Source organism: Oncorhynchus kisutch, linkage group LG18 (genome assembly GCF_002021735.2).
Source record: "Oncorhynchus kisutch isolate 150728-3 linkage group LG18, Okis_V2, whole genome shotgun sequence".
Taxonomy (NCBI): Eukaryota; Metazoa; Chordata; class Actinopteri; order Salmoniformes; family Salmonidae; genus Oncorhynchus; species Oncorhynchus kisutch.
Window position 1 is genome coordinate 34,636,448 of NC_034191.2, and position 27,678 is coordinate 34,664,125.

The 27,678-nt window shown below is 46.9% G+C and overlaps 1 protein-coding gene across 2 annotated transcripts in view; it reads left to right on the plus strand.

Annotated features, from left to right (window-relative positions):
* LOC109909387 (sortilin-related receptor) overlaps nt 1-27,678 on the plus strand; it is a 71,681-nt gene that overhangs the window by 32,667 nt on the left and 11,336 nt on the right. Inside the window, exons 7-32 of one of the 2 annotated variants that reach the window (XM_031795865.1) lie at nt 2,405-2,506; nt 2,893-3,062; nt 4,294-4,486; nt 5,623-5,740; nt 9,287-9,360; nt 9,924-10,012; nt 10,515-10,693; nt 10,956-11,142; nt 12,002-12,130; nt 13,411-13,496; nt 15,603-15,775; nt 15,996-16,127; nt 20,938-21,029; nt 21,284-21,530; nt 22,033-22,171; nt 22,410-22,583; nt 23,422-23,535; nt 23,872-23,994; nt 24,216-24,335; nt 24,439-24,564; nt 24,786-24,896; nt 25,178-25,309; nt 25,604-25,735; nt 25,858-25,992; nt 26,995-27,144; nt 27,448-27,621. In XM_031795865.1, coding sequence (XP_031651725.1) covers nt 2,405-2,506; nt 2,893-3,062; nt 4,294-4,486; nt 5,623-5,740; nt 9,287-9,360; nt 9,924-10,012; nt 10,515-10,693; nt 10,956-11,142; nt 12,002-12,130; nt 13,411-13,496; nt 15,603-15,775; nt 15,996-16,127; nt 20,938-21,029; nt 21,284-21,530; nt 22,033-22,171; nt 22,410-22,583; nt 23,422-23,535; nt 23,872-23,994; nt 24,216-24,335; nt 24,439-24,564; nt 24,786-24,896; nt 25,178-25,309; nt 25,604-25,735; nt 25,858-25,992; nt 26,995-27,144; nt 27,448-27,621 — 3,601 coding nt within the window. The remainder of the gene's footprint in view (nt 1-2,404; nt 2,507-2,892; nt 3,063-4,293; nt 4,487-5,622; nt 5,741-9,286; nt 9,361-9,923; nt 10,013-10,514; nt 10,694-10,955; nt 11,143-12,001; nt 12,131-13,410; nt 13,497-15,602; nt 15,776-15,995; nt 16,128-20,937; nt 21,030-21,283; nt 21,531-22,032; nt 22,172-22,409; nt 22,584-23,421; nt 23,536-23,871; nt 23,995-24,215; nt 24,336-24,438; nt 24,565-24,785; nt 24,897-25,177; nt 25,310-25,603; nt 25,736-25,857; nt 25,993-26,994; nt 27,145-27,447; nt 27,622-27,678) is intronic. The other variant, XM_031795867.1, reaches the window with a different exon arrangement.

Below are 27,678 nucleotides of genomic sequence, written 5' to 3' on the forward strand. Positions count from 1 at the left end.
ACTTGGCCGCTTGAGCAATGGAGGAAATTAAAACGCGGTGCAAATTTGTTTTTCCACCTTATTTTGGAGCTAGTCTGTATTATTTATATTCAGCACTCATGTGTATACCTACTCATTCAAGGTTTTTTATTTTCTTTTGACTATTTTCTACGTTGTAGAATAATAGTGAAAACATAAAAACTATGAAATAACACATATGGAATCATGTAGTAACCAAAAAAGTGTTAACCAAATAAAAATATATTTTATATTAGCCACCCTTTGCCTTGATTACATCTTTGCACACTCTTGGCATTCTCTCAACCTGCTTCATGAGGTTGTCACCTGGAATGTATTTAAATTCTTAATGTGTTTGAGCCAATCAGTTGTGTTGTGACAAGGTAGGGTTGGTATATCAATTTCAAGAACTTTGAAAGTTTCTTCAAGTGCAGTCGCAAAATCCATCAAGGGCTATGATGAAACTGGCTCTCATGAGGACCGTCACAGGAAAGGAAGACCCAGAGTTACCTTCGCTGCAGAGGATAAGTTCATTAGAGTTAACTGCACCTCAGATTGCAGCCCAAATAAATGCTTCACAGGGTTCAAGTAACAGACACATCTCAACATCAACTGTTCGGAGAACACTGCGTGAGTTAGGCCTTCATGGTCAAATTGCTGCAAAGAAACCACTACTAAAGGACACAAATAAGAAGAAGAGACTACTTGGGCCAAGAAACACGAGAAATGGACATTAGACTGGTGGAAATATGTCCTTTGGTCTGATGAATCCAAAGGAGAGATTTTTGCTTCCAACTGCCATGTCTTTGTGAGACGCAGAGTAGGTGAACGGTTGATCTCTGAATGTGTGGTTCCCACCTTGAAGCATGGAAGAGGAGGTGTGATGGTGTGGGGGTGTTTTGCTGGTGACACTGTCTGTGATTTATTTAGAATTCAAGGCACACTTAACCAGCATGGCTTCCACAGCATTCTGCAGCAATACGTCATCCCATCTGGTTTGCGCTTAGTGGGACTATCATTTGTTTATCAAGACAACAATGACCCAAAACACTCCTCCAGGCTGTGTAAGGGCTATTTGACCAAGGAGAGTAATGTAGTGCTGCATCAGATGACCTGGCCTCCACAACCCGTTTGTGATGAGTTGGACCGCTGAGTGAATGAAAAGCAGCCAACAAGTGCTCAGCATATGTGTGAACTTCTTCTTGTTGGAAAAGCATTTTTCATTTGAGTGTGCAAAGCTGTCATCAAGGCAAAGGGTGGCTACTTTAAAGGATCTCAAATATAAAATATAATCTTGATTTGTTTAACACGTTTTTGGTTGCTACATGATTCCATGTGTTATTTCATAGTTTGATGTCTCTACTATTATTCTACAACGTAGAAAATAGTAAAAAAATAAGGTAAAACCTTTGAATAGGTGTGTCCAAACTTTTGACTGGTACTGTATATAAATGTTATAGTTGCTTGATGTGATAGTATTTTGCAATCCCCCGTCGCCCCAAGACGGATTATTTTGACCACTAACGTTTTGCCTCACTACACACTCCATTGCTTTGATTGGTCTAACATTACCTAGACACCACAACTGTCTATCCAGATAATGAAACAGCACTTGTGAAAAAAGTTCAAGGAAATTATAGTAACATGTCATTTGCTGCGTGGATGATCATGAGCAAAGTCATTGTAGCCTATCATTTCACTTCCCCTGTGAGAACCATGTACCGCAGCCAAAGCCTGCCAGCAGCCTACTTACTACCAAAGGTTGTCCATTAAAATGTAGAAAAACGCATATCAGCTATCTTTCAATACTTATCCATATCACCGGAGCGTCATCTTATTCTTTATAAGCCTTTCGATGGCGGATTCGCGGTCATCATTTTTTAGAAGATGCGAGAACTTTGGAGATCACAATAGATGGTGAAGTCAAAGATAGGCCAGTGGTTTCCATCTGTGAGAAGGTTTTCCCTAAATCAATGCTCATGACAAATCCAGAACCAGCCATTACTGGCTAATATTTTGAAAATAGTATAGTCCTAGAAAAAGAAAAAAAAACAGAACATTAGCTAGTAAGGTTAGCATGCTAGCTAGCTACACTGCCAGTGACCTATTTGCTGATGTTTATAAACGCCACGTGGAAAAGCCCACACCCAATTTGTGAATATGAATAAGTAGTTAATCTTCGAAGATTGAACCTAAATGTGCATTTCCTCTCTAGGACAGGAAATTACGTTGATGTAGTGTTGTCAACTTTCTCTGGGGGGTCCTTTTAATAATAGCAGATTCTATAATAATTTTGTCACATTAGTCATAATTTGGAGTTGGTCATTAAGCCGTCTCCATGGCTCTTTGTGTTTCTTATTTATTGATTCATTGATTGATTTATTAATTGTACATCTGTTGGTTCCAGACTTTGTTGGGGAGCCATGAACCATCCTCCGTCCAGCTGTGGGTGTCCTACAACCGCCAGCCAATGAAAGCCGCCCAGTTCATGACCCGCCACCCAATCACAGTGAGTCTCCAGGCCTGCTTCGCCACACCAGAACATCCTCTCTGTGGCTCCTAGTTGATTCCTAGTCTAGAGAACAAACCTGCCACTGTATCGTTGATGAAATTGTCAAAATGTGTTTGTAAGGAAATGCTATAACTATACTATGTAGCTAGTATGTAGTTGACAGCTCAACATGAGCCAGAAATCACAAGAACAATGCTGCAAGGCGTTACACTCCACTCACAGTAGAAAGATTTTAATTCCATGACATTATTTATCTTAAAGATTAACCTGTTTTTGTGTAATAAAAGTTTAATTACAATCATCAGCTTTTAGTTGTGAGAGAATCACACCATGCCCTTCACAAATAAGGAAAACTGCTCAACGTCGCTTTTCTTCTCCTGCAGGAGTACTACATCGCTGATGCCTCGGAGGACCAGGTGTTTGTTTGCGTCAACCACCTCAACAACGTCACCCACCTGTACATCTCAGACACGCAGGGCCTGTCCTTCTCCCTGTCCCTGGAGAATGTGCTATACTACAGCCCAGAGGGTTCAGGCAGCAACACCCTCATCAGGTAGGTACAATATTCCTAGTGCTTCTCAATACTCTACTGGGGGGTTGCACAATTCTGCTCCAGGCCAGCACTTACACACCTGCTTCCTCTATATGACCTAATCAACCAATCTCGGGTTGCTCATTTTTGTTTCAGGCCGGCCCAGCACTAACCCACCTGATTTGATCTATTAACTAATCGCAGGTTGCACATTTTTGTTCCATCCCAGCACTAACCCATTATATTCAGCTAATCTGCTTATCACCGTGATTAGTGGCTTGTTAGTGCTGGGGTAGGACCAAAATGTGCGCCACCTTTGGTGTATCCCCCCCAGGAACAGATTTGGAAACACTGCAGTATTCTACTAAGCAACAATGGATCTGAGATCTGGGTTCAATTAGTATTGGTATCTTTCAAATACTTAAGCTGCCCTTGATTGAGCTTACCTGACACAACAGAATCAAAAGAAAAGTCCCAAAAGTGCAAACCCTTCCCGTCTGACACTCCAGGCAGGCTCAATCAATCACCCAATGCATTTCAAAGAAAACAAGTACTATTTGAAGTCTGCAATATTCTGATGTGACTCACAGTTAAGGCAGCCTAATTAGTAGGAAACACTATGAGATCTGTAGTGTCTTGCTAGGAACAAAGTAACAGAACTCACCTTGATCAAGTACACACACCCTTGGATCAATTATACCCACCTTGATCAATCACACCCACCCAACTTGATTTATTTTGGAGAGAGAGGAGGCTGTTCTGCGTCTGATCATTGCAGCACTGGGGGACCTCCTGGTGTGCATTCCTAGTGACGACGATGAGTCAGTGTGTGTGTGCGCGTTTTCTCCTCAGAGTTGGTAAACAACAGCAGGGCCTTTGCATGTGTTCACATGTTTAAATCCCAGGGACCAGGATCTTGGATGTTTGCTGAGTCCATGTTGTCACGGTGCTGCAGTGTAGCGTAATGCTTCCAGGGCCTATAATTAGTCAAATGACTAGGTTCCCAACACGTCTCCAGCTACCTGGACTTGTTGTGTTGTGAGAGCAGCTTGATTACTTCTTAATAGTGAGGCGACCTCACGACAGGAGCAGAACACGTGTTGCCTTTAACCAACATAGCCACAAGATACACTGAACGTGATCCTGTATTGTTGTTGATGCTAATCATGTCTGTGTGTATATGTGCATCTGTCTGTGTTTGTGTACCTACGCCTGTGTGTGTGTGTGTGCCACTGTGTGTGTTTCATCCCAGGTACTTTACCAATGAGCCCTTTGCTGACCTGCACCGTGTGGAGGGTCTGCGTGGCGTCTTCGTGGCCACGCTCATCAACGGCTCACTCAGCAAGGACAACATGCGCTCCGTGATCACCTTCGACAAGGGGGGCACCTGGGAACTGCTGCAGGCCCCCTCCGCCGACAGCCTGGGAGGAACACTGGACTGCCAGGTAGCTAGCTGGCTGTTACAGTAACACCTGACCCTGTATCAGTGGTTAGAGAAAGCGTTCACCTACTCCCTGGTGGGTTTCTCCTAACCACTGATACAGGATACAGAAACACAGACTAGGTTATAGCTGCCTGACAGACCATTGCTGGCAGCTTCAGCAATGTGACATCATACACATCGGGGTGACAACAACATGATTACACGAAGCAGACCATTCTCTTTGTTCCTTTAAAAACCTGCTGCATGTAAAATATTGTGTGCTATAGCTTGGAAAATAAATAAATGTGAGTCTGGATGACAACGTAATGTTTGTTTCCAACATTAGGGCTGTTTTCCTAAATAAGTCATATCCGCTTCGGGTTTTGTTTCCTTTCCACGATACTAGCGTGTGTCGCGATACTATTATATCCCAGCCCTAATTAAGATCTGCCCAAGACTCCCACTGTTGGCTCTTGTTAATGTAGGCATGCCTGAAGGGAGGGCAAAAATTGGGAAGAGACATTAAAGTGACAGTCTTGGCAGAATGTCATTATTTTCTTGTTGATGTCTGTAAGCAGGAAGTTGCCTCGTTGTGTGTAACACTGTCAAAGTGTTGAGTCTATGAGTCCTTTGAGGTAGGAATTGGGGGTGGGTTAATATGAACCTACATTAGTGGTTAGGAACAACAGCCATGAGGCCACAAGGTGTGTTTGCATTCTAAAGGGGAAGTAAGTTTGGATGCAAACAGGTGTGGTCTGTTTGGTTTTAGAAAGTGGTTGTGTCCCTTGTACTAAAATGTATGCACTCACTACTATAACCCACTTTGGTAAGAGTGTCTGCTAAATTTACTATGATGTAAATGCAGCTTCACTTCTGAGAAAAGAGTTTATATTTGTTTAAATTTATTTTTGGTTTTGCCAGATTGTTGTCTCCATTGACCTAACACTTCTCTCTCCATCTCTCCCCTCTCCCTCCACAACGCCTCTCCATCCCTCCCTCCCTTCCCCCCTACTCGATCTCCCTTCACCTTTCCTATCTATCCCTCCATTGTTTCTTTCTATATCTCTCTCCTCTCTATCCCTCCCTCCCCTCCATCCCTCTTCGATACCCTCTCGGTACTTCTCTATCTCCCCATCCTCTCCCTCCCTCTCTCCATAGCTCTCCAAGGGCTGCTCCCTCCACCTGGCCCAGCGCTGGAGCCAGCTTCTCAACATTCAGCTGCGCAGGATGCCCATACTGTCCAAGGAGTCAGCACCAGGGCTCATCATGGCCACAGGTGGGGAGGCTTAGACTAGCATCATACCACTACAATGACTATTTATTTTAAAATACGTACAGTACCAGTCAAAAGTTTGGACACACCTACTCATTCAAGGGTTTGGACACACCTACTCATTCAAGGGTTTGGACACACCTACTCATTCAAGGGTTTGGACACACCTACTCATTCAAGTTTTTTTTATTTTTAAATTTGACTATTTTCTACATTGTAAAATAATAGTGAAGACATAAAAAAAACGATGAAATAACACATGGAATCATGTAGTAACCAAAAAAGTGTTATATATTTTATTTGAGATTCTTCAAAGTAGCCACCCTTTACCTTGATGACAGCTTTGCACACACTTGGTATTCTCTCAACCAGCTTCATGAGGTAGTCACCTGGAATGCATTTCAATCAACAGGTGTGCCTTGTTAAAAGTTAATTTGTGGAAATGCTTACCTTCTTAATGCGTTTGAGCCAATCAGTTGTGTTGTGACAAGGTAGGGGTGGTATACAGCCCTATTTGGTAAAAGTCCAAGTGCATATTATGGCAAGAACAGCTCAAATAAACAAAGAGAAACAACAGTCCATCATTACTTTAAGACATGAAGGTCAGTCAATACAGAACATTTCAAGAACTTTGAAAGTTTCTTCAAGTGCAGTCGCAAAAACCATCAAGCGCAATGATGAAACTGGCTCTCATGATGACCGCCACAGGAAAAGAAGACCCAGAGTTACCTCTGCTGCAGAGGATAAGTTCATTAGAGTTACCAGCCTCAGAAATTGCAACCCAAATAAATGTTTCACAGAGTTCAAGTAACAGACACATTTCAACATCAACTGTTCATAGGAGACTGCGTGAATCAGGCCTTCATGGTCAAATTGCTGCAAAGAAACCACTACTAAAGGGCACCAGTAATAAGAAGAGACTTGCTTGAGCCAAGAAACACGAGCAATGGACATTAGACTGGTAGAAATCTGTCCAAATTTGAAATTTTTGGTTCCAACCGCCATGTCTTTGTGAGACGCAGAGTAGGTGAACGGATGATCTCTGTATGTGTGGTTCCCACCTTGAAGCATGGAGGAGGAGGTGTGATGGTGTGGGGGTGCTTTTCTGGTGACGCTGTCTATGATTTATTTAGAATTCAAGGCATACTTAACCAGCATGGCTTCCACAGCATTCTGCAGCAATACGCCATCCCATCTGGTTTGCGCTTAGTGGGACTATCATTTGTTTATCAAGAGAACAATGACCCAAAACACACCTCAAGTCTGTGCAAGGGCTATTTGACCAAGGAGAGTAATGTAGTGCTGCATCAGATGACCTGGCCTCCACAAACCGTTTGTGATGAGTTGGACCGCAGAGTGAATGAAAAGCAGCCAACAAGTGCTCAGCATATGTGTGAACTCATTCATGACTGTTGGAAAAGCATTCCAGGTGAAGCTGGTTGAGAGAATGCCAAGAGTGTAAAATAGCTGTTACCAAGGCAAAGGGTGGCTACTTTGAAGAATCTAAAATATATTTTGATATTTTAACACTTTTTTGTTTTTTTATGTGTTATTTCATAGTTTTGATGTCTTCACTATTATTCTAAAATGTAGAAAATAGTACAAATGAAGAAAAACCCTTAAATGAGTAAGTGTGTCCAAACCTTTGACTGGTACCGTATATCTTTAAAGATGGAGAGAGACGAGGACAGTGGGGAAAGAAGGAGGAAGGTTGCGTTAAAGGGAGCCCATACTGCTACGGCATTACCGCTATACACGCCAGGCCACTTAATGACCATTTCCATGGCGAATACGTGACTTCCCTTATGGTGGTGCAACTTCCGCTGTTGTCTGATCTGATAGAGAGGACCACTTCCTCCATCAGCCAATCACACAGGAAATGAGACTATGTGCACAGAGAAGCTGCTTAGTCTCTCCTTCCTGTTGTATGTCTGCGTCTGTGTTCATTTAAAAAATATAAAAAACTTTGAACCTTACTCAGAGGTTAACCTTTATTTATTCAGGCAATTCAGTTGAAAGCAAATTCTTATTCACTGTGTGTGTGTGTGTGAGTGGTGTGTGGTTGTGCGTGCGCGCACACGCGTTTTTCCTGAGTGCTCATTTTTGAGTGCTTTTTTTCTGAGTTCTTGCGTTCATTGTTTGTGCGAACGTGTGTGTGTGTGTGTGTGCATGTATAACTGCGTGTACTCAGGTCAGAGCAATAGACCGGAGCTACACGAGGAGCAGTTGGACACATCCATTGTGTTTCATCCACTAAAATTGTCTCTCTGTCTCTACCTCGTCGTCGCTTCTGCCTGCTTGGCCGAGTACATTGATTTCCTTTGTAGCTGTGTCTGGAAGGAGGAAGAAGCCTCTACACCCTGCGAGCTGCTAGAACCCTTAATTAAATTATTAGTAGATAATGGCCACGGGGAGAAGTGCAGAGAGGAGCAGGGAGGGAGGGCTGCGGAAACACTATGCCCCTCTCGTCCATGTTATCGCTCACACACAGATGCACTAATTACTTCTGCATCACCCAGCGGGTACAAGCAAACGCACACACAGACCGTCTCCCTCTTTGTGTGGACCCAGCCAGCCACACACGACCAGCATCCCCACACCTATCAGGAGGAGCGTTTCCACCGAAACGTTTTGTTTTGTGACTGGTTCCTGTATACAATTTCTTAATTTGTAAAGCGCCGTTAATACGGCCTCCAAGAGCGACAGTCATTAGTGGTGGTGCAGGGGAGGAGAACATCATTCACATTCAGTGGCTTCATTAAACAGCTCTCAGGATGAGTGTCACATAGAGAGAGAGACTCGTACACAACTACATAAACAATAAGGAGTTGGCGCTTTGATACCTGCTGTAATCCATATTGCACTGGTGAATTGTACAACAGGTACCAGTACGCGCACACCGTTAGGTGCAACATGGTAGTCTACATCCACATAGGATAAATAGATATATGATGTTAGACATTAGACTCATTACACTCGTTAGGGCCTTCCCCCTAGAATGACTGCAGACTGATTTTGATATTATTCATGCCTATATGTTCAGCACATGGTAAGGACAGAGTACTGACACTGCAATCTAATGTTGACAATAAAGCACACGAGAGAATAGGAACTTTTCGGGAACATAGGTCTATCGCTTGATCTCAAGCATCCGTTTAAAAACCCTGGATAGAATCTATCCCTATATAGAGCCACCCAGCTATAGGGCCATGCTACACTAGCCCCTTTCTCCATGGCCTGCGTCTCAAGTCACTTTGTGTGCTCTGGGCTGTGCTCTGGGCTGTGCTCGAATTCGTCCCAAATCGCACCCTATTCCCTATGCATGTAGTGCACTACTTTTGACCAGGGGTTTGGTCGAAAGTAGTGCACTATGTAGGGAATAGGGTGCTGTTTGGGACAACGCCCGGGATACTGCTGGCACTGGAGACCACCTGAAGCTGCAGTAGTGTTCCTACTGAATCACTCTCTGTGTGTAATGTTTAATTCATCACCTCCTCTCTCACAGCCATTCCACTGATCATCCTGTGTCTGTGTCTGTCTCCCCTGCAGGCTCTGTGGGTAAGAACCTGGCCAACAAGCCCAATGTGTATGTGTCCAGCAGTGCTGGGGCCAGATGGAGAGAGGTCAGTGTCTGTCTGTGCGCGCCTTGTTTTTGTGCGTGTGCTCCATAAACGTAACTATGCACATGATGAGCATGCTGTAAATCATGACGTTGGTTATTCTTTCCTGCCGATGCCACCCCCTCATATGCCAAAGGGTTTCTGTGCAGCGCCTCGCCATAGTGCTGAATGGTCAGCGGAGGACACTTTCTTTGACAGCATATTATTAAGCAACCACAAAGCCACACGGGGGAACCCTCAAAAACAGAAACAATGGAAAAGCACCCACAAAGCCACACGGGGGAACCCTCAAAAACAGAAACAATGGAAAAGCACCCACAAAGCCACACGGGGGAACCCTCAAAAACAGAAACAATGGAAAAGCACCCACAACATTTTCACCTGCTCTTGATGTCTACGATGTGACATTCCACAAGAGCAGAATGACTTCTGAACATAGTGTCATATTATTTGTAATAATACGGCACGACAGTTGTACTCGTCTTATTATGGTAACTATATCAATTGACCAGCAATCTTATGGAGTGTGGCTTTAATGGGTGTTCTTCACATTTCCCCTTCTCAAGGCGCTGGCCGGTCCTCACTTCTACACGTGGGGTGACCACGGGGGCGTCCTCATGGCCATCGCCCAGGGGGGCTCCAGCACACACCTCAAGTGAGTCTCACAGCAGGGGCCTTATTTAGGGCTGTTGTATCTCCACTGCTAGAACAGAACAGTGTGCTGTGTATCACCCCCTCCTCATTGCACCCCTCTACTCCCCACTGCAACTCTGCCCTAGGATGATGACTTTCAGTCTGCTTACTTTGTCAAATAAAGTTTCAGTGAATTATACCCGTCTCAACCCACTGTGTCACTGCCAACCCGAGCAGTACTGTGCTGTCTCTGAAATGTTATTTTCACATTGTCCTTTCCAGCACGGTTCCAGCTACTACAGGTCATGGGGATACGTAACCAGGCTAATGCACTACAGCTTGGCTTGGCTCAGTAGTGTAAAAAGGGTATACATATTGTAACCATGCTAATTCTGATCTCCGTACTGTCTCTGCCGGCCCATCTATAGACTAGCATCCTGTTCAGATGGTGAATTAGGAGATTTTCCCTACGGGCCATTCTGGCTCGGACAAGGCTACCTACCTACTGTCTCTCTGTGTCTCAGGTTCAGTACCAATGAGGGGGAGACGTGGACAGACTTCCGTTTCTCTGACAGGGAGGTGTATGTCTACCAGCTGCTGACGGAGCCGGGGGAGAAGAGCACCATCTTTACCATCTTCGGCTCCTACGCCGACCAGAGACACAGCTGGCTCATCCTGCAGGTCAACGCCAGCGACGTGCTCGGTGAGGGGACTCTCATAATATTACTACGCTGGGCAGAAAGTCATGACTGAAGTATGCTCAGCCCTGGTGCTTTTGCGTCTGTTTGTCTTCCATTTTCACAATGCAAATGACAAATATACGCCCACTGACCCAGAGTCTCACTGAGGTGTGTGTTTGTGCGTCCGCGTGTGTCCACTGTCCAGGCATATGTACACTTCTGTTCCCATGCTACGGTAATAAAATATCACCAAATTCCAAATCAAGTATTTGTGTGTCTCTTCAGGCGTGCCGTGTGCCGAGGGAGACTACAAGCGCTGGTCCCCGTCAGACGAGCACGGCAACGACTGCCTTCTGGGTAGAGAGATGGTGTACAAGCGACGCACGCCCCACGCCACCTGCTTCAACGGGGAAGACTTCGACCGCCCCGTCACCGTGTCCAACTGCTCCTGCACACGCCAGGACTATGAGTGGTGAGACCAGAGGCATCATTGCCAAGCCCAAATCCACCCTCTGCCTCTACCCCTAAACTCTATCTACCCCGATGCACCTTATATAGATCTGAAAGGATTGGATAGCTGCTATCTAGAAAGGTAACAGCTCCATGTTTCCTTCTGTTAAGCTAGGACTAGGTGGAATGTTTCTCCCTTACTTACAGCTATGTTATCCTTTCAGGGTAGGAGCTAGGGGTTGATTGGAATTGGGCCACGGTCTTTTTCCACTCATCTCTATCTGTTCATTAGTTTCATAGTTAGGTCGGCGAACAGTGGGTCTCTCTGTTTCTCTCTTTCTGTTTCTCTCTTTCTGTTTCTGTCTCTCTGTTTCTCTCTTTCTGTTTCTCTCTTTCTGTTTGTGTCTCTGTTTCTGTGTCTCTCTTTCTGTTTCTCTCTTTCTGTGTTTCTTTCTGTTTCTGTCTCTCTGTTTCTGTGTCTCTCTCTCTCTCTCTCTCTCTCTCTCTCTCTGTCTCTGTGTGTCTCTCTCACGGTGTCTCTTTCTCTCACCCTCCTCTCTCTCACGGTGTCTCTTTCTCTCACCCTCCTCTCTCCCTCTGTGTCTCTTTCTCTCACCCTCCTCTCCCTCTCTCTCTCTCTCCCTCTCTCTCTCTGTCTCTCTCTCTCACGCTCTCTCTCTCTCTCTCTCTGTGTCTCTCTCACCCTCCTCTCTCTCTCTGTCTCTCTCTCTCACCCTTCTCTCTCTCTCTCTCTGTCTCTCTTTCTCTCACCCTCCTCTCCCTCTTTGTTTCTCTCTGTCTCTCTATCTCTCTCTGTCTCTCTCACCCTCCTCTCTCTCTCTCTCTCTCTCTCTCTCTCTCTCTCTCTCTCTCTCTCTCAGTGACTATGGCTTCAAGCTGAGCGAGGACCTGTCCCTCCAGGTGTGCCTGCCGGACGCTGAGTTCTCCGGGAACCTCTACGCCCCACCCGTGCCCTGCCCCGTTGGCACTACCTACCGTCGCAGTACGGGGTAAGTCAATATCCCTTTGGTATTAACATATTGTCACTTCATCAGAAACCAGGCTTTACCCTTCTCATAATTATAGGCTTTACCCTTTTGTTAAGGTGACTGTTACGGCCTTGCAATGTGGGATGGGTCAGGATTATATGACCTAGCTGAGCTGAAGGGGTTTGGACTGAATTCATAGTGTGTCCCAAATGGGCATTGGTAATATAAAAAAAAGTAGTGCACTATAAAGGGAATAGGGTGCCGTTTGGGACGTACAAACAAAGGTTGAGATACACTTGTCCTTGGTGGCAGACTGGCAGTGACATATGTCTTGCAAAAACAAATGGCATTACCTAGCGTACCAGTCTTCACCTCAGTCTTCTATGTTTTTTACTGCCACCAGGAGATGAGCGTTCGATGTCAGCATGGTTATTGATGAATATGATACGAACTCTATGTAATTGGCGTCTTTTGTTGTCAGGGGGGAACTCTCTTTGTTCTTTTTTAGTGCTGTGGGGAAGAGGAAGAAGTGACGTCATTCCATTACAATGCCCTCGTTTATCATGGAGAACAGCCCCACCTAGTGTCATAAGGAGATAAATGTCCCAGCAAAATCTTGACATACACTGAATGTACAAATCATTAAGAACACCTTCCTAATGTTGAGTTGCACCTCCTTTTGCCTTCAGAACAGCATCAATTCGTCTGGGCCTGGACTCTACAAGGTGTCGAAAGTGTTCCACAGGGATGCTGGCCCATGTTGACTCCAATGCTTCCCACAGTTGTGTCAAGTTGGCTGGATGTCCTTTGGGTAGTGGACCATTCTTGATACACATGGGAAACTGTTGAGCGTGAAAAACCCAGTAGCGTTGCAGTTCTTGACACAAACCGGTGTGCCTGGCACCTACTACCATACCCCCATTCAAAGGCACTTAAATATTTTGTCTTGCCCATTGACCCTCTGAATGGCACACATACACAATCCATTTCTCAATAATAAAAAATCCTTCTTTAACCTGTCTCCTCCCTTTCATCTACACTGATTTTGAAGTGGATTGAACAATTGACATCAACAAGGGATCATAGCTTTCACCTGGTTAGTCTATGTCATGGAAAGGGCAAGTGTTCTTAATGTTTGGTATACTCGGTGTATATAAAATGGGGAACATGTAAACGTTTGTACTCCTCGTACACAACTACGCACAAGATACACTTTATGGGTGGTGGGTGTTTGACCATATTGTTAACCAGTTTGTTTGTGTGTGTGTCTCTCTCTCTCTCTCTCTCTCTCGCTCTCTCAGGTACAGGAAGGTGTCTGGGGACAGCTGTAGTGGAGGGGATGTAGAAGCCAGACTGGATGGAGAGATGCTGCCCTGTCCTGTAGGAGGTAAGCCTCCCCTCTCTCAATTAAGTAACCGTCATTCGAGCTGGACCAATAGCCATCATGGTGGATGGGCCAATAAAAGAAACCATCATTAGTGCACAACTTACTTACCCACATACAATCAGACGATGGGCCGCAGGTATCAAGCACCTGGGAGTATGCTGATTTAAGATAGGTTTAGTCTTTTAGATCACAATGAATAAGAGACACCTGAATGAATGAATAAGAGATACTTGAATTAATGAATAAGAGATGAATGAATAAGAGACACTCTGAGACCCTTTGAAAGGGGAGAATTCCGTATTCCCTTTTTGCCATTTATGAATGTGTTATTCATTGTGTTTCTATGGGCTATAGTAGTAAAGGCCAAAGGAAGTATTCTAATATTACCTAAAGGGCCTAAAATACATAATCAAATAGCTAATGATCCAAATCTAATTTTATTGGTCACATACACATGTTTAGCAGATGTGATTGCGGGTGTAGCGAAATGCTTGTGTTTCTAGCTCCAACAGTTCAGTAATATCTAACAAGTAATATCTAACAATTTCTCAACATATACCCAATACACACAAATCTAAGTAGGAATGATGAACTAAGACTATATAGATACAGTGGAGCAAAAAAGTATTTAGTCAGCCACCAATTGTGCAAGTTCTCCCACTTAAAAAGATGAGAGAGGCCTGTAATTTTCATGACAGACAAAATTTGAGAAAAAAAAATCCAGATAATCACATTGTAGGATTTTTAATGAATTTATTTGCAAATTATGGTGGAAAATAAGTATTTGGTCACCTACAAACAAGCAAGATTTCTGGCTCTCACAGAACTGTAACTTCTTCTTCTTGTGGAAGCTATATACAGGGGGTACTGATACAGAGTCAATGTGGAGGCTATATACAGGGGGTACCGATACAGAGTCAATGTGGAGGCTATATACAGGGGGTACCGGTAAAGAGTCAATGTGGAGGCTATATACAGGGGGTACTGATACAGAGTCAATGTGGAGGCTATATACAGGGGGTACTGATACAGAGTCAATGTGGAGGCTATATACAGGGGGTACTGATACAGAGTCAATGTGGAGGCTATATACAGGGGGTACCGATACAGAGTCAATGTGGAGGCTATATACAGGGGGTACCGGTAAAGAGTCAATGTGGAGGATATATACAGAGGGTACCGGTACAGAGTCAATGTGGAGGCTATATACAGGGGGTAGTGGTACAGAGTCAATGTGGAGGCTATATACAGGGGGTACCGCTACAGAGTCAATGTGAAGGCTATATACAGGGGGTACCGGTAGAGAGTCTATGTGGAGGCTATATACAGAGGGTACCGGTACAGAGTCAATGTGGAGGCTATATACAGAGGGTACCGGTACAGAGTCTATGTGGAGGCTATATACAGGGGGTACCGGTACAGAGTCAATGTGGAGGCTATATACAGAGGGTACCGGTACAGAGTCAATGTGGAGGCTATATACAGGGGGTACCGGTACAGAGTCAATGTGGCGGCTATATACAGGGGGTACCGCTACAGAGTCAATGTGAAGGCTATATACAGGGGGTACCGGTAGAGAGTCTATGTGGAGGCTATATACAGAGGGTACCGGTACAGAGTCAATGTGGAGGTTATATACAGGGGTACCGGTACAGAGTCAATGTGGAGGCTATATACAGAGGGTACCGGTACAGAGTCAATGTGGAGGCTATATACAGGGGGTACCGGTACAGAGTCAATGTGGAGGCTATATACAGAGGGTACCGGTACAGAGTCAATGTGGAGGTTATATACAGGGGTACCGGTACAGAGTCAATGTGGCGGCTATATACAGGGGGTACCGGTACAGAGTCAATGTGGAGGCTATATACAGGGGGTACCGGTACAGAGTCAATGTGGCGGCTATATACATATATATACTACCGGGGTAGTACCGGTACAGGGGTACCAGAGGGGTACCGGTACAGAGTCAATGTGGCGGCTATATACATATATATATACTATATACTCGGTTAGTCGAGTTACAAAATAAAAAGCACACGGATGTAGATTAGAATGAATTGTGAATTGTTTTAAGTGTTATTTTTTTCTCCTGTTCTTCTCCAGAGAGTAATGAGTTCATCCTGTACGCTGTGAGGAACTCCATCCATCGCTATGACCTGGCCACAGGGACCGACCAGGCCCTGCCCCTCTCTGGTCTCCGCGAGGCCGTGGCCCTGGACTTTGACTACGAAAGGAACTGCCTCTACTGGGCAGACATCTCGCTGGACACCATACAGGTCAGGGCCTTCACAGAAGGCACTCAGCTGTAACCATGACTTACCCTATTCCCTATATAGTACATTACTTGTGTACTATATAGGGAATTAAATGCTATTTCGGACACAGAATCTATCCTACACACACTTCAGTGACCAAAAGTACATAGTGAATTGTGATTAGTGAAAACCATATACACACACTTCAGTGACCACACCCCTCCCTGTTCTCCCCCTCCAGAGGCTTTGTCTAAATGGCAGTACGGGACAGGAAGTGATCGTTAGGAAGGACCTGCAGAATGTGGAGGCCCTCACCTTTGACCCCATCAGCAGGCTTCTCTACTGGGTGGACGCCGGAGCGCAGCGGATTGAGGTAAACATGAGGAACAGGGATTTGTCCAATATTTTATATATACTGGGAAAAAATATAAACACAACATGCAACATTTTCAGTGATTTTACTGAGTTACAGTTCATATCAGGAAATCAGTCAGTTGAATACGTTCATTAGGCCCTAATCTATGGATTTCACATGACTGGGCAGGGCAGCAGATGTGGGTGGGCCTGGGAGGGCATAGGTCCACCCACTTGGGAGCCAGGCCCACCAACTGGGGAGCCAGGCCCAGCCAATCAGAATGAGTTGTTCCCCATAAAAGTGCTTTATTACAGACAGAAATACTCCTCAGTATCCTCAGCTGTCTGGGTGGCTGGTCTCAGAGGATCCTGCAGCTGAAGAAGCCGGATGTGGAGGTCCTGGGCTGGCGTAGTCACATGTGGTCTGCGGTTGTCATGCCGGTTGGAAGTACTGCCAAATTCTCTACTGCCAAATTCTTGAGACATCTCTGGCATTGTGACAAAACTGCACATTTTAGAGTGCACCTGTGTAATGATCCTGCTGTTTAATCAGTTTCTTGATATGCCACACCTGTCAGGTGGATGGATCATCTTGGCAAAGGAGAAATGTTTCACTAACAGGGATGTATAAAAAAAAATGTGCACAACATTTTAGAGAAATAAGCTTTTTGTGCATATGGAACATTTCTGGTATCTTTTATTTCAGCTCATGAAACTTGGGACCAACACTTCACATGTTGCGATTTATATTTTTGTTCAGTGTGTGTTTTTATTAGTTTATTTATTTATAAATGTGTTTATTTATTTATAAATATATTAACCCTGATGGTGACACCCTCCATGTGTTGTGTTGTGTAGGTGTTTAACCCTGATGGTGACACCCTCCATGTGTTGTGTTGTGTAGGTGTTTAACCCTGATGGTGACACCCTCCATGTGTTGTGTTGTGTAGGTGTTTAACCCTGATGGTGACACCCTCCATGTGTTGTGTTGTGTAGGTGTTTAACCCTGATGGTGACACCCTCCATGTGTTGTGTATGTGTTGTGTAGGTGTTTAACCCTGATGGAGACCCCTCCATGTGTTGTGTTGTGTAGGTGTTTAACCCTGATGGTGACCCCTCCATGTGTTGTGTTGTGTTGTGTAGGTGTTTAACCCTGATGGAGACCCCTCCATGTGTTGTGTTGTGTAGGTGTCTAACCCTGATGGTGACCCCCTCCATGTGTTGTGTTGTGTTGTGTAGGTGTTTAACCCTGATGGTGACACCCTCCATGTGTTGTGTTGTGTAGGTGTTTAACCCTGATGGTGACACCCTCCATGTGTTGTGTTGTGTAGGTGTTTAACCCTGATGGTGACACCCTCCATGTGTTGTGTTGTGTAGGTGTTTAACCCTGATGGTGACACCCTCCATGTGTTGTGTTGTGTAGGTGTTTAACCCTGATGGTGACACCCTCCATGTGTTGTGTATGTGTTGTGTAGGTGTTTAACCCTGATGGAGACCCCTCCATGTGTTGTGTTGTGTAGGTGTTTAACCCTGATGGTGACCCCTCCATGTGTTGTGTTGTGTTGTGTAGGTGTTTAACCCTGATGGAGACCCCTCCATGTGTTGTGTTGTGTTGTGTAGGTGTTTAACCCTGATGGTGACCCCTCCATGTGTTGTGTTGTGTAGGTGTTTAACCCTGATGGTGACCCCTCCATGTGTTGTGTTGTGTAGGTGTTTAACCCTGATGGAGACCCCTCCATGTGTTGTGTTGTGTAGGTGTTTAACCCTGATGGTGACACCCTCCATGTGTTGTGTATGTGTTGTGTAGGTGTTTAACCCTGATGGAGACCCCTCCATGTGTTGTGTTGTGTAGGTGTTTAACCCTGATGGTGACCCCTCCATGTGTTGTGTTGTGTTGTGTAGGTGTTTAACCCTGATGGAGACCCCTCCATGTGTTGTGTTGTGTTGTGTAGGTGTTTAACCCTGATGGTGACCCCACCATGTGTTGTGTTGTGTAGGTGTTTAACCCTGATGGTGACCCCTCCATGTGTTGTGTTGTGTAGGTGTTTAACCCTGATGGAGACCCCTCCATGTGTTGTGTTGTGTAGGTGTTTAACCCTGATGGAGACCCCTCCATGTGTTGTGTTGTGTAGGTGTTTAACCCTGATGGTGACACACTCCATGTGTTGTGTTGTGTTGTGTAGGTGTCTAACCCTGATGGTGACCCCCTCCATGTGTTGTGTTGTGTAGGTGTTTAACCCTGATGGGGACCCACTCCTTGTGTTGTGTTGTGTTGTGTAGGTGTCTAACCCTGATGGTGACCCACTCCTTGTGTATGTGTTGTGTAGGTGTCTAACCCTGATGGTGACCCACTCCTTGTGTATGTGTTGTGTAGGTGTCTAACCCTGATGGTCACCCCCTCCATGTGTTGTGTTGTGTAGGTGTCTAACCCTGATGGGGACCCACTCCTTGTGTAGGTGTCTAACCCTGATGGTGACCCACTCCTTGTGTATGTGTTGTGTAGGTGTCTAACCCTGATGGTGACCCACTCCTTGTGTATGTGTTGTGTAGGTGTCTAACCCTGATGGTGACCCCCTCCATGTGTTGTGTTGTGTAGGTGTCTAACCCTGATGGGGACCCACTCCTTGTGTTGTGTTGTGTTGTGTAGGTGTCTAACCCCGATGGTGACCCACTCCATGTGTTGTTGTGTAGGTGTCTAACCCTGATGGTGACCCACTCCTTGTGTTGTTGTGTAGGTGTCTAACCCTGATGGTGACACCCTCCATGTGTTGTGTTGTGTAGGTGTCTAACCCTGATGGTGACAACCTCCATGTGTTGTGTTGTGTAGGTGTCTAACCCTGATGGTGACACCCTCCATGTGTTGTGTTGTGTAGGTGTCTAACCCTGATGGTGACCCCCTCCATGTGTTGTGTTGTGTAGGTGTTTAACCCTGATTGTGACACCCTCCATGTGTTGTGTTGTGTAGGTGTCTAACCCTGATGGTGACACCCTCCAGTGTTGTGTTATGTTGTGTAGGTGTTTAACCCTGATGGTGACCCACTCCTTGTGTTGTGTTGTGTTGTGTAGGTGTTTAACCCTGATGGTGACCCCCTCCATGTGTTGTGTTGTGTAGGTGTCTAACCCTGATGGTGACAACCTCCATGTGTTGTGTTGTGTAGGTGTTTAACCCTGATGGTGACCCCCTCCATGTGTTGTGTTGTGTAGGTGTCTAACCCTGATGGTGACAACCTCCATGTGTTGTGTTGTGTAGGTGTCTAACCCTGATGGTGACCCCCTCCATGTGTTGTGTTATGTTGTGTAGGTGTTTAACCCTGATGGTGACCCACTCCATGTGTTGTGTTGTGTAGGTGTTTAACCCTGATGGTGACAACCTCCATGTGTTGTGTTGTGTAGGTGTCTAACCCTGATGGTGACCCCCTCCATGTGTTGTGTTATGTTGTGTAGGTGTTTAACCCTGATGGTGACCCCCTCCATGTGTTGTGTTGTGTAGGTGTTTAACCCTGATGGTGACCCACTCCATGTGTTGTGTTGTGTAGGTGTTTAACCCTGATGGTGACCCCCTCCATGTGTTGTGTTGTGTAGGTGTTTAACCCTGATGGTGACCCACTCCTTGTGTTGTGTTGTGTAGGTGTTTAACCCTGATGGTGACCCCCTCCATGTGTTGTGTTGTGTTGTGTAGGTGTTTAACCCTGATGGTGACCCCCTCCATGTGTTGTGTATGTGTTGTGTAGGTGTTTAACCCTGATGGTGACCCCCTCCATGTGTTGTGTTGTGTAGGTGTTTAACCCTGATGGTGACCCCCTCCATGTGTTGTGTTGTGTAGGTGTCTAACCCTGATGGTGACCCACTCCTTGTGTATGTGTTGTGTAGGTGTCTAACCCTGATGGTGACCCCCTCCATGTGTTGTGTTGTGTAGATGTCTAACCCTGATGGGGACCCACTCCTTGTGTTGTGTTGTGTTGTGTAGGTGTCTAACCCTGATGGTGACCCACTCCATGTGTTGTTGTGTAGGTGTCTAACCCTGATGGTGACCCACTCCTTGTGTTGTTGTGTAGGTGTCTAACCCTGATGGGGACCCACTCCTTGTGTATGTGTTGTGTAGGTGTCTAACCTTGATGGGGACCCACTCCTTGTGTAGGTGTCTAACCCTGATGGGGACCCACTCCTTGTGTTGTGTTGTGTTGTGTAGGTGTCTAACCCTGATGGTGACCCACTCCATGTGTTGTTGTGTAGGTGTCTAACCCTGATGGTGACCCACTCCTTGTGTTGTTGTGTAGGTGTCTAACCCTGATGGGGACCCACTCCTTGTGTATGTGTTGTGTAGGTGTCTAACCCTGATGGGGACCCACTCCTTGTGTATGTGTTGTGTAGGTGTCTAACCTTGATGGGGACCCACTCCTTGTGTAGGTGTCTAACCCTGATGGGGACCCACTCCTTGTGTATGTGTTGTGTAGGTGTCTAACCCTGATGGGGACCCACTCCTTGTGTATGTGTTGTGTAGGTGTCTAACCCTGATGGGGACCCACTCCTTGTGTATGTGTTGTGTTGTGTAGGTGTCTAACCCTGATGGGGACCCACTCCTTGTGTATGTGTTGTGTTGTGTAGGTGTCTAACCCTGATGGGGACCCACTCCTTGTGTATGTGTTGTGTAGGTGTCTAACCCTGATGGGGACCCACTCCTTGTGTATGTGTTGTGTAGGTGTCTAACCTTGATGGGGACCCACTCCTTGTGTAGGTGTCTAACCCTGATGGGGACCCACTCCTTGTGTATGTGTTGTGTAGGTGTCTAACCCTGATGGGGACCCACTCCTTGTGTATGTGTTGTGTAGGTGTCTAACCCTGATGGGGACCTACGTCACACTCTGCTCAACTCCTCAGTGCTGGAGCATCCCAGAGCTCTGGTCCTCATGCCAGGAGAGAGGTAACACAGTCTAATAACCTTGAATAACTACTATACATTTTTCAATCAAATACATTTAGAAAGCTTTTTTTTACACAAAAAATGTCTCCCTCGTGACCGACTGGTAAAGGGTCAATCTGTGATCGCTACATACATCTTGGACTGTATCGCTTTGTTTTTGTTTGAACTGCAGATTGCCCCTTTACCGTAAATAACATCAATGCTAATATCTGTCTGATGTACTTCCTTAATCTGTGATGCGTCTCTCCTACCAGCCTGATGTTCTGGACAGATTGGGGCGACCGTGCAGCCGGTGTGTACCGTGGCTACATGGACGGCTCCAACGTGTCTCGCATCGTGTCCGAGGGCGTCCGCTGGCCCAACGGCATCACGGCTGACGACAACTGGCTGTACTGGACCGAGGCCTACGGCGACCGCATCGAGCGGGCCGACTTCGCCGGCGGGCAGCGCAGCGTGGTCATGGAGGGCCTGCCTCACCCCTATGCCATTGCTGTTTTCAAGGTACTTTAGAAGGGTCGATGTGTGTGCTGATGGACTGTTCAGGCCCACTGTGATATTTATAGCCTTTTTTGATTATTGAAATGAATGTAAACCCGTTGATTCTTGAAGAATATCACTTATAAATGCCTTTACAAGCTTAGTTCATTTGTCTTATTGTCTTTCGATGTAGACTCAGTAGACATCATCGTACACAGCCTGTCAACTTCCTTCTTGCAGATGTCAACAACAACAGATTTAAAAACTGCCCAGAACTGTCCCTATTGACTTTTTCCAAATGTGCCCCCCTCCCCTCCCTTGAGGCATGTCCACATTGGAATAAGAATAATAAGAATGTTATTGATGGCTGGAAGCAAAACGTTGGCAAACTGGGTATGATGATGTCATATCCCCAGTGTTGAGTGTGCAACACTGGGGATAAGTCTGGCACACACTGTAGCACAGTCCCACTGTAAAAGATATCCAGGTTTGTTTTCATAATCTCACAGTTATGGTGTGTTTTCAGAATGACCTGTACTGGGATGACTGGTCAAGGAGGGGCATCTTCAAGGCTCCCAAAGCAGGCTCCCAGGACAATGAACTCATAGTGGGAAGACTGACCGGGGTCATGGACCTCAAAATCTTCTACAAAGGCAAGACCAGAGGTGAGAGACAAGCAGCGAAATCATATTTAAGAATCAATGCCCATTGTAAGTACACCTTCCAAGAACTTCAATTGTCAGCATTAAATAGATATTATCAGAATGCTGCTCTGGAAGGGACAATACTGGAAGCTTTGTTTGGACAGCCACACTACTTCAGCAGAGTTAGATGAATGGCATGATTGGATCTAAGTGTAGCTGTCTGCTCATGACAAACCCGTGTGTGTCTCCACTCTTCCAGGCCATAATGCCTGTGCAGACCAACCCTGCAGCCTACTGTGTCTGCCCCAGCCCGTGCACCGCCACACCTGTGTATGCCCCGACGGCACGCCCACCACCACCCTACCCGACGGACAGCTCCAGTGCCAGTGTCCCACCGGCTACCAGCTCCACAACAACACCTGCGTCAAGACAGGTGAGGCCTGGCACACACACACTAACATACGTGCGCACTGGCTCTCTGACAGACAAACAAGCACACACACACACACACACAATGGTCTCTGTGGGCACAAAATACTACTGATCAAATCACATTTTATTTGTCACATGCGCCGAAACCAACAGGTGTAGTAGACCTTACTGTGAAATGCTTCTTTACGAGCACTTAACTAATTCATGCCATGCGATTAACCTACAATGCAGTTTGAAAAACGTAGGTAAGAAAAATGTTGTAGCTAAACTACAGAAAAAATAGTAACCCAATTAAAATAACAATAACAAGGCTATATACAAGGGGTACCGATACCAAGTCAATGTGCGGGGGTAGGGGTTAGTCGAGGTAATGGAGGTAATATGTGCATGTATATAGTGGTAAAATGACAAATGCATGATAAAGTATTGAGGTTCTCGACATAGTCCTTCAGGCGACCCTATCACACTACTACAGATCCACAATGGTGCAGGCTTTTGTTCCCACCTAGCTGTGTCACCTAATTCAACTCATCGCCAAGCGATGAGTTGTATCAGGCGTGTTAGTACTGGGCTGGACCAAAAGCCTGCAGAGCCTGCGGTGGGCCCGTCGCCAGCAATCGGGATTGAAGATCCCTGCCTCGGTGAATGCAGAGAACCACTGCCCTCCTCCCCCTCTCTTCCTGACTGGCTGTGTGACTGGTGGTTGTTCTGCAAGGACCACTTTGGAAAGAAGTGTTTTCATTGACCCTTTTAGTTGCTGTCCTTCAGGATTCAGATACACTTCTTGATGATGTGCGTTTTATTTGTAATCCAAAACGGAATGAAATTCAACTCCCCAGAACACACGTGCCTGCCCAACCAGTACCGCTGCTCCAACGGCAAGTGTATCAGCAGCATCTGGAAGTGCGACAGCGACAACGACTGCGGCGACATGAGCGACGAGCAGGAGTGCCGTGAGTGAAGCCAAAATGGCACCCTATTTCCTATATAGTGCACTACTTTGGGTCAGGCCATTTCAGACATACAGCTAGACAATGGACAACTCACTCAGATTATTCTGTTTATTATTATTGTTGTAAATAAATTATTGGGTGCTGAATTCTTGTTTGTGTACATAGTGAATAAAATGGATCCAACAGATAATGTTCAATAGAGCCGGACTAGAGTTTGTTGCTGTCACTGTCACAATACACTCTGCTTTGAGTCTCTGCTGCTGTTCTCTCTCTGTCCTCAATGTCAACACCCTGTCATTCTGTCTGTCCCTCTGCCCCCTGTCCGTCCCCCTCCAGCCACCACCTCCTGTGACCCGTCCATCCAGTATCGCTGTGTGGCGTCCGGCTCCTGCATCCCGCTGGCCTTCAAGTGTGACCACGAGGACGACTGTGGGGACAACAGTGACGAGGAACACTGTGGTACGAGGACGAGAGAGAGAGTGTGTGTGTGTATGTTTTTTGTATCCATCCATTCAGTCGTGTGTGTGTGTGTGTGTGTGTGAGTGCGTGTGCATGCACTTCCAAGCATGGTTTTTTTCCTGACAACGTGTGCTCTAGCCTGTATGACTTTTGAGATTGTATATAGCCTATGTGATTCTTCCTCTGATTACTGACCGACTGTGTGTGTGTGTGTGTCCCAGAGAGTCACCAGTGTGGATCAGGGGAGTTCTCGTGTGCGCGGGGCGTGTGTATCCGCGAGGCCTGGCGATGTGACGGAGACAATGACTGCAGGGACTGGTCAGACGAAGCCAACTGTACAGGTGCGACCAGGAACATGTTCAAAAAGAATCCGCTGTGGAACGTTGCACAAGTCTCTCTCTTACTCTCTCCCTCCCTCCCTCTCTCCCTCCCTCCCGGTCTCAGTGGGTCACCACACCTGTGAGGCCAGTAGTTTCCAGTGTCTTACGGGCCACTGTATCCCTAAGCGCTGGGTGTGTGACGGTGATGACGACTGTCAGGACAGCTCTGACGAGGAGCAAGCACATTGTGGTGAGGGGACACACACACACACAAACTCACACACGCACAGACACAGCCCTCTCTCTGCTTGACAACAACACCCATGATGTTATGTCATTGTTATGACAATGCTATGACAGTGTTCGGTAGCCTTTATGAAGGACAGTTCAAGCAAAGTGTTACCCAGATTTCTATGCCCAGCCTTTGATAGGAGGGCTTGGCACTAACACATGCTGTGTTGTTGTTGACAGTGGGGGATCGCTGTAATGGCTTCCTGTGTTCCAACGGCACCTGTCTGCCTGCCAGCGCCCACTGCAACGGAGTACAGGACTGCCCAGGGGGCGCCGACGAGCAACACTGTGGTGAGTGACCAACTGAATGTCGAACTAGAACCCCTGCAAACTATAGAAATGGAATCTATTTCTATGCTGCAGATATTGTGTATGCGTACCGTTAGTGTTGTTTTTCAGCTGCTACCCCAGATGCACTTTGGTCTTTCGAAAAACGGAAACATTTGAGGGCTATTGTCGTAGAAAAGAGTTAAAATGAAACGTTTGTTGAGAATATCTCTGACCTATATCCCATTGTAATATAGTAGTACTCTGTGTGTGTGTGTGTATGTGTGTGTGTGTCCTCCTTGCAGATCCCCTGTGTACGCGCTACATGGATTTTGTGTGTCAGAACCGAGCCCAGTGCCTGTTCCAGTCTCTGGTGTGTGACGGCACCAAACACTGCGAGGACGGATCCGATGAGGACGTGGCCTACGCCGGCTGCTGTGAGTCCTACTCCGCTAACCCCACCTTCACAGAAAACACTACAACGTTGCTGATATCTACAGTCACTAAATACATATATATTTTCCTGTGCATGTGACCGAACCTGGGTCATGTTCAAAAGGAAAAAATCCGGAGGGAAACATTTAAAAACGTGCAACGGAAAAGGAACAAGCATTCCTTATTTGGTTTCACTCCGTTTTCTCCGTGAACCAGGAACATGTTTTGGTCGGGGTCAGGAAAAACGAAATGAATCTGCCGGTCCTAGAAAGGCATTGAAACATCTCTCCCTCTAGCCACTCACCCGGAGTTTGAGAAGACGTGTGACGCCTACAACTTCCAGTGTGCCAACGGGTTGTGTGTGAGCCTGGGGTGGAAGTGTGACGGCATGAACGACTGCGGGGACTACTCTGACGAGGCCAACTGTGGTGAGTACACACGTTGTGTGTGTTTGCGTGTCACATGCATCAGTTGTGTTCACTGCAGCGCTTTATAAATGAAGTGTTTGTATCTAGAAATGAGATTATTCCTGAGTGTGTGTATGTTTCAGGCTCCCCCACTGAGGGGCCGGGCTGCACGCGGGACTTCCAATACGAGTGTCGTAACGGGCGCTGTGTGCCCTCCTGGTGGAAGTGTGACGGAGAGAATGACTGTGGAGACTGGTCTGACGAGGCTCAGTGCTCTGGTATACCCTCTCTCTCTGTCTCTCTGTGTCCATCTCACTCTCTCTTTGTCCGTCTGTCTCGCTCGCTCTGTGTCCGTCTGTCTCGCTCGCTCTGTGTCCGTCTGTCTCGCTCGCTCTGTGTCCGTCTGTCTCGCTCGCTCTGTGTCCGTCTGTCTCGCTCGCTCTGTGTCCGTCTGTCTCGCTCGCTCTGTGTCCGTCTGTCTCGCTCGCTCTGTGTCCGTCTGTCTCGCTCGCTCTGTGTCCGTCTGTCTCGCTCGCTCTGTGTCCGTCTGTCTCGCTCGCTCTGTGTCCGTCTGTCTCGCTCGCTCTGTGTCCGTCTGTCTCGCTCGCTCTGTGTCCGTCTGTCTCGCTCGCTCTGTGTCCGTCTGTCTCGCTCGCTCTGTGTCCGTCTGTCTCGCTCGCTCTGTGTCCGTCTGTCTCGCTCGCTCTGTGTCCGTCTGTCTCGCTCGCTCTTTGTCCGTCTGTCTCGCTCGCTCTGTGTCCGTCTGTCTCGCTCGCTCTGTGTCCGTCTGTCTCCCTCGCTCTGTGTCCGTCTGTCTCCCTCGCTCTGTGTCCGTCTGTCTCGCTCGCTCTGTGTCCGTCTGTCTCCCTCGCTCTGTGTCCGTCTGTCTCGCTCGCTGTGTGTCCGTCTGTCTCTCTGCCTCTCTCGCTCTCTCTGCCTCTCTCACTCTCTCTGCCTCTCTCGCTCTCTCTTTGCCCCTCTCCCTCTCTCTCTCTCGCTGTCTCTCTTGCTCTCTCTCTCTCTGCCTCTTGCTGCCTCTCTCGCTCTGACTCTCTCTCTCTGCCTCTCTCGCTCTCTCTCTCTCTCGCTGTCTCTCTCGCTCTCTCTCTCTCTCTGCCTCTCTCGCTCTCTCTCTCTCTGCCTCTCTCACTCTCTCTCGCTCTCTCTCTGACTCTCTCGCTCTTTCTCTCTCTCTTACTCTGTCACTCCTGCCAGATCTCTATTACCAAACCATTTGAAGTGCTATGTGTATCTACACCTCTTCCTCTCTGTTTTCTTAGGAGTCACGCCCCACACCCCTGCCCCAGGCCCGTCGTCCTGCGCCCCTAACCGCTTCCACTGTGGCTCGGGAGCCTGTATAGTCAACTCCTGGGTGTGTGACGGCTACGCTGACTGTCCCGATGGCAGTGATGAACTGGGCTGTCCCACAGGTGAACCACCGTCTCCATCTACACCAAAGGGCTTGTCACCGTGGCTACACAGCTCAGGACTAGTTATACAGCTGTATGTAGGTAGGGCCAGGTGGTTATTCCTGACCATGTGACTTGGCCAGAAAACACTGTGGAGCTACTTGTCTCCTTTCATTCATCTGCAGCGATACTGAAAATACTGATGGTGGAATCTCAACATTAGGCAGGGTACTGTAAGACAGAGGAGCGCTTTCTTTGCTTGCTCAGACGCTCTCTTCTGTGAGACAGTTTCAGACATGTGGTTATACTCTGTTTCCATGGCAGCAGCCAACGGCACGGCGACACAGGCTCCGTGGCTCACCCAAGCCCCTCCCCTGCCCCCTGGCCACTGCAGCAGGGGCCAGTTCCTCTGCCGGAAGCCCCCCACCTGCATCTCTGACTGGCAGCGCTGCGACGGCCACCAACACTGCCTGGACGGTTCGGACGAAGCCCACTGTCGTAAGTGTTACACACAGAGTGTGAAGGACCTATGCTCCTCAAGGGGCCACGGGTCTA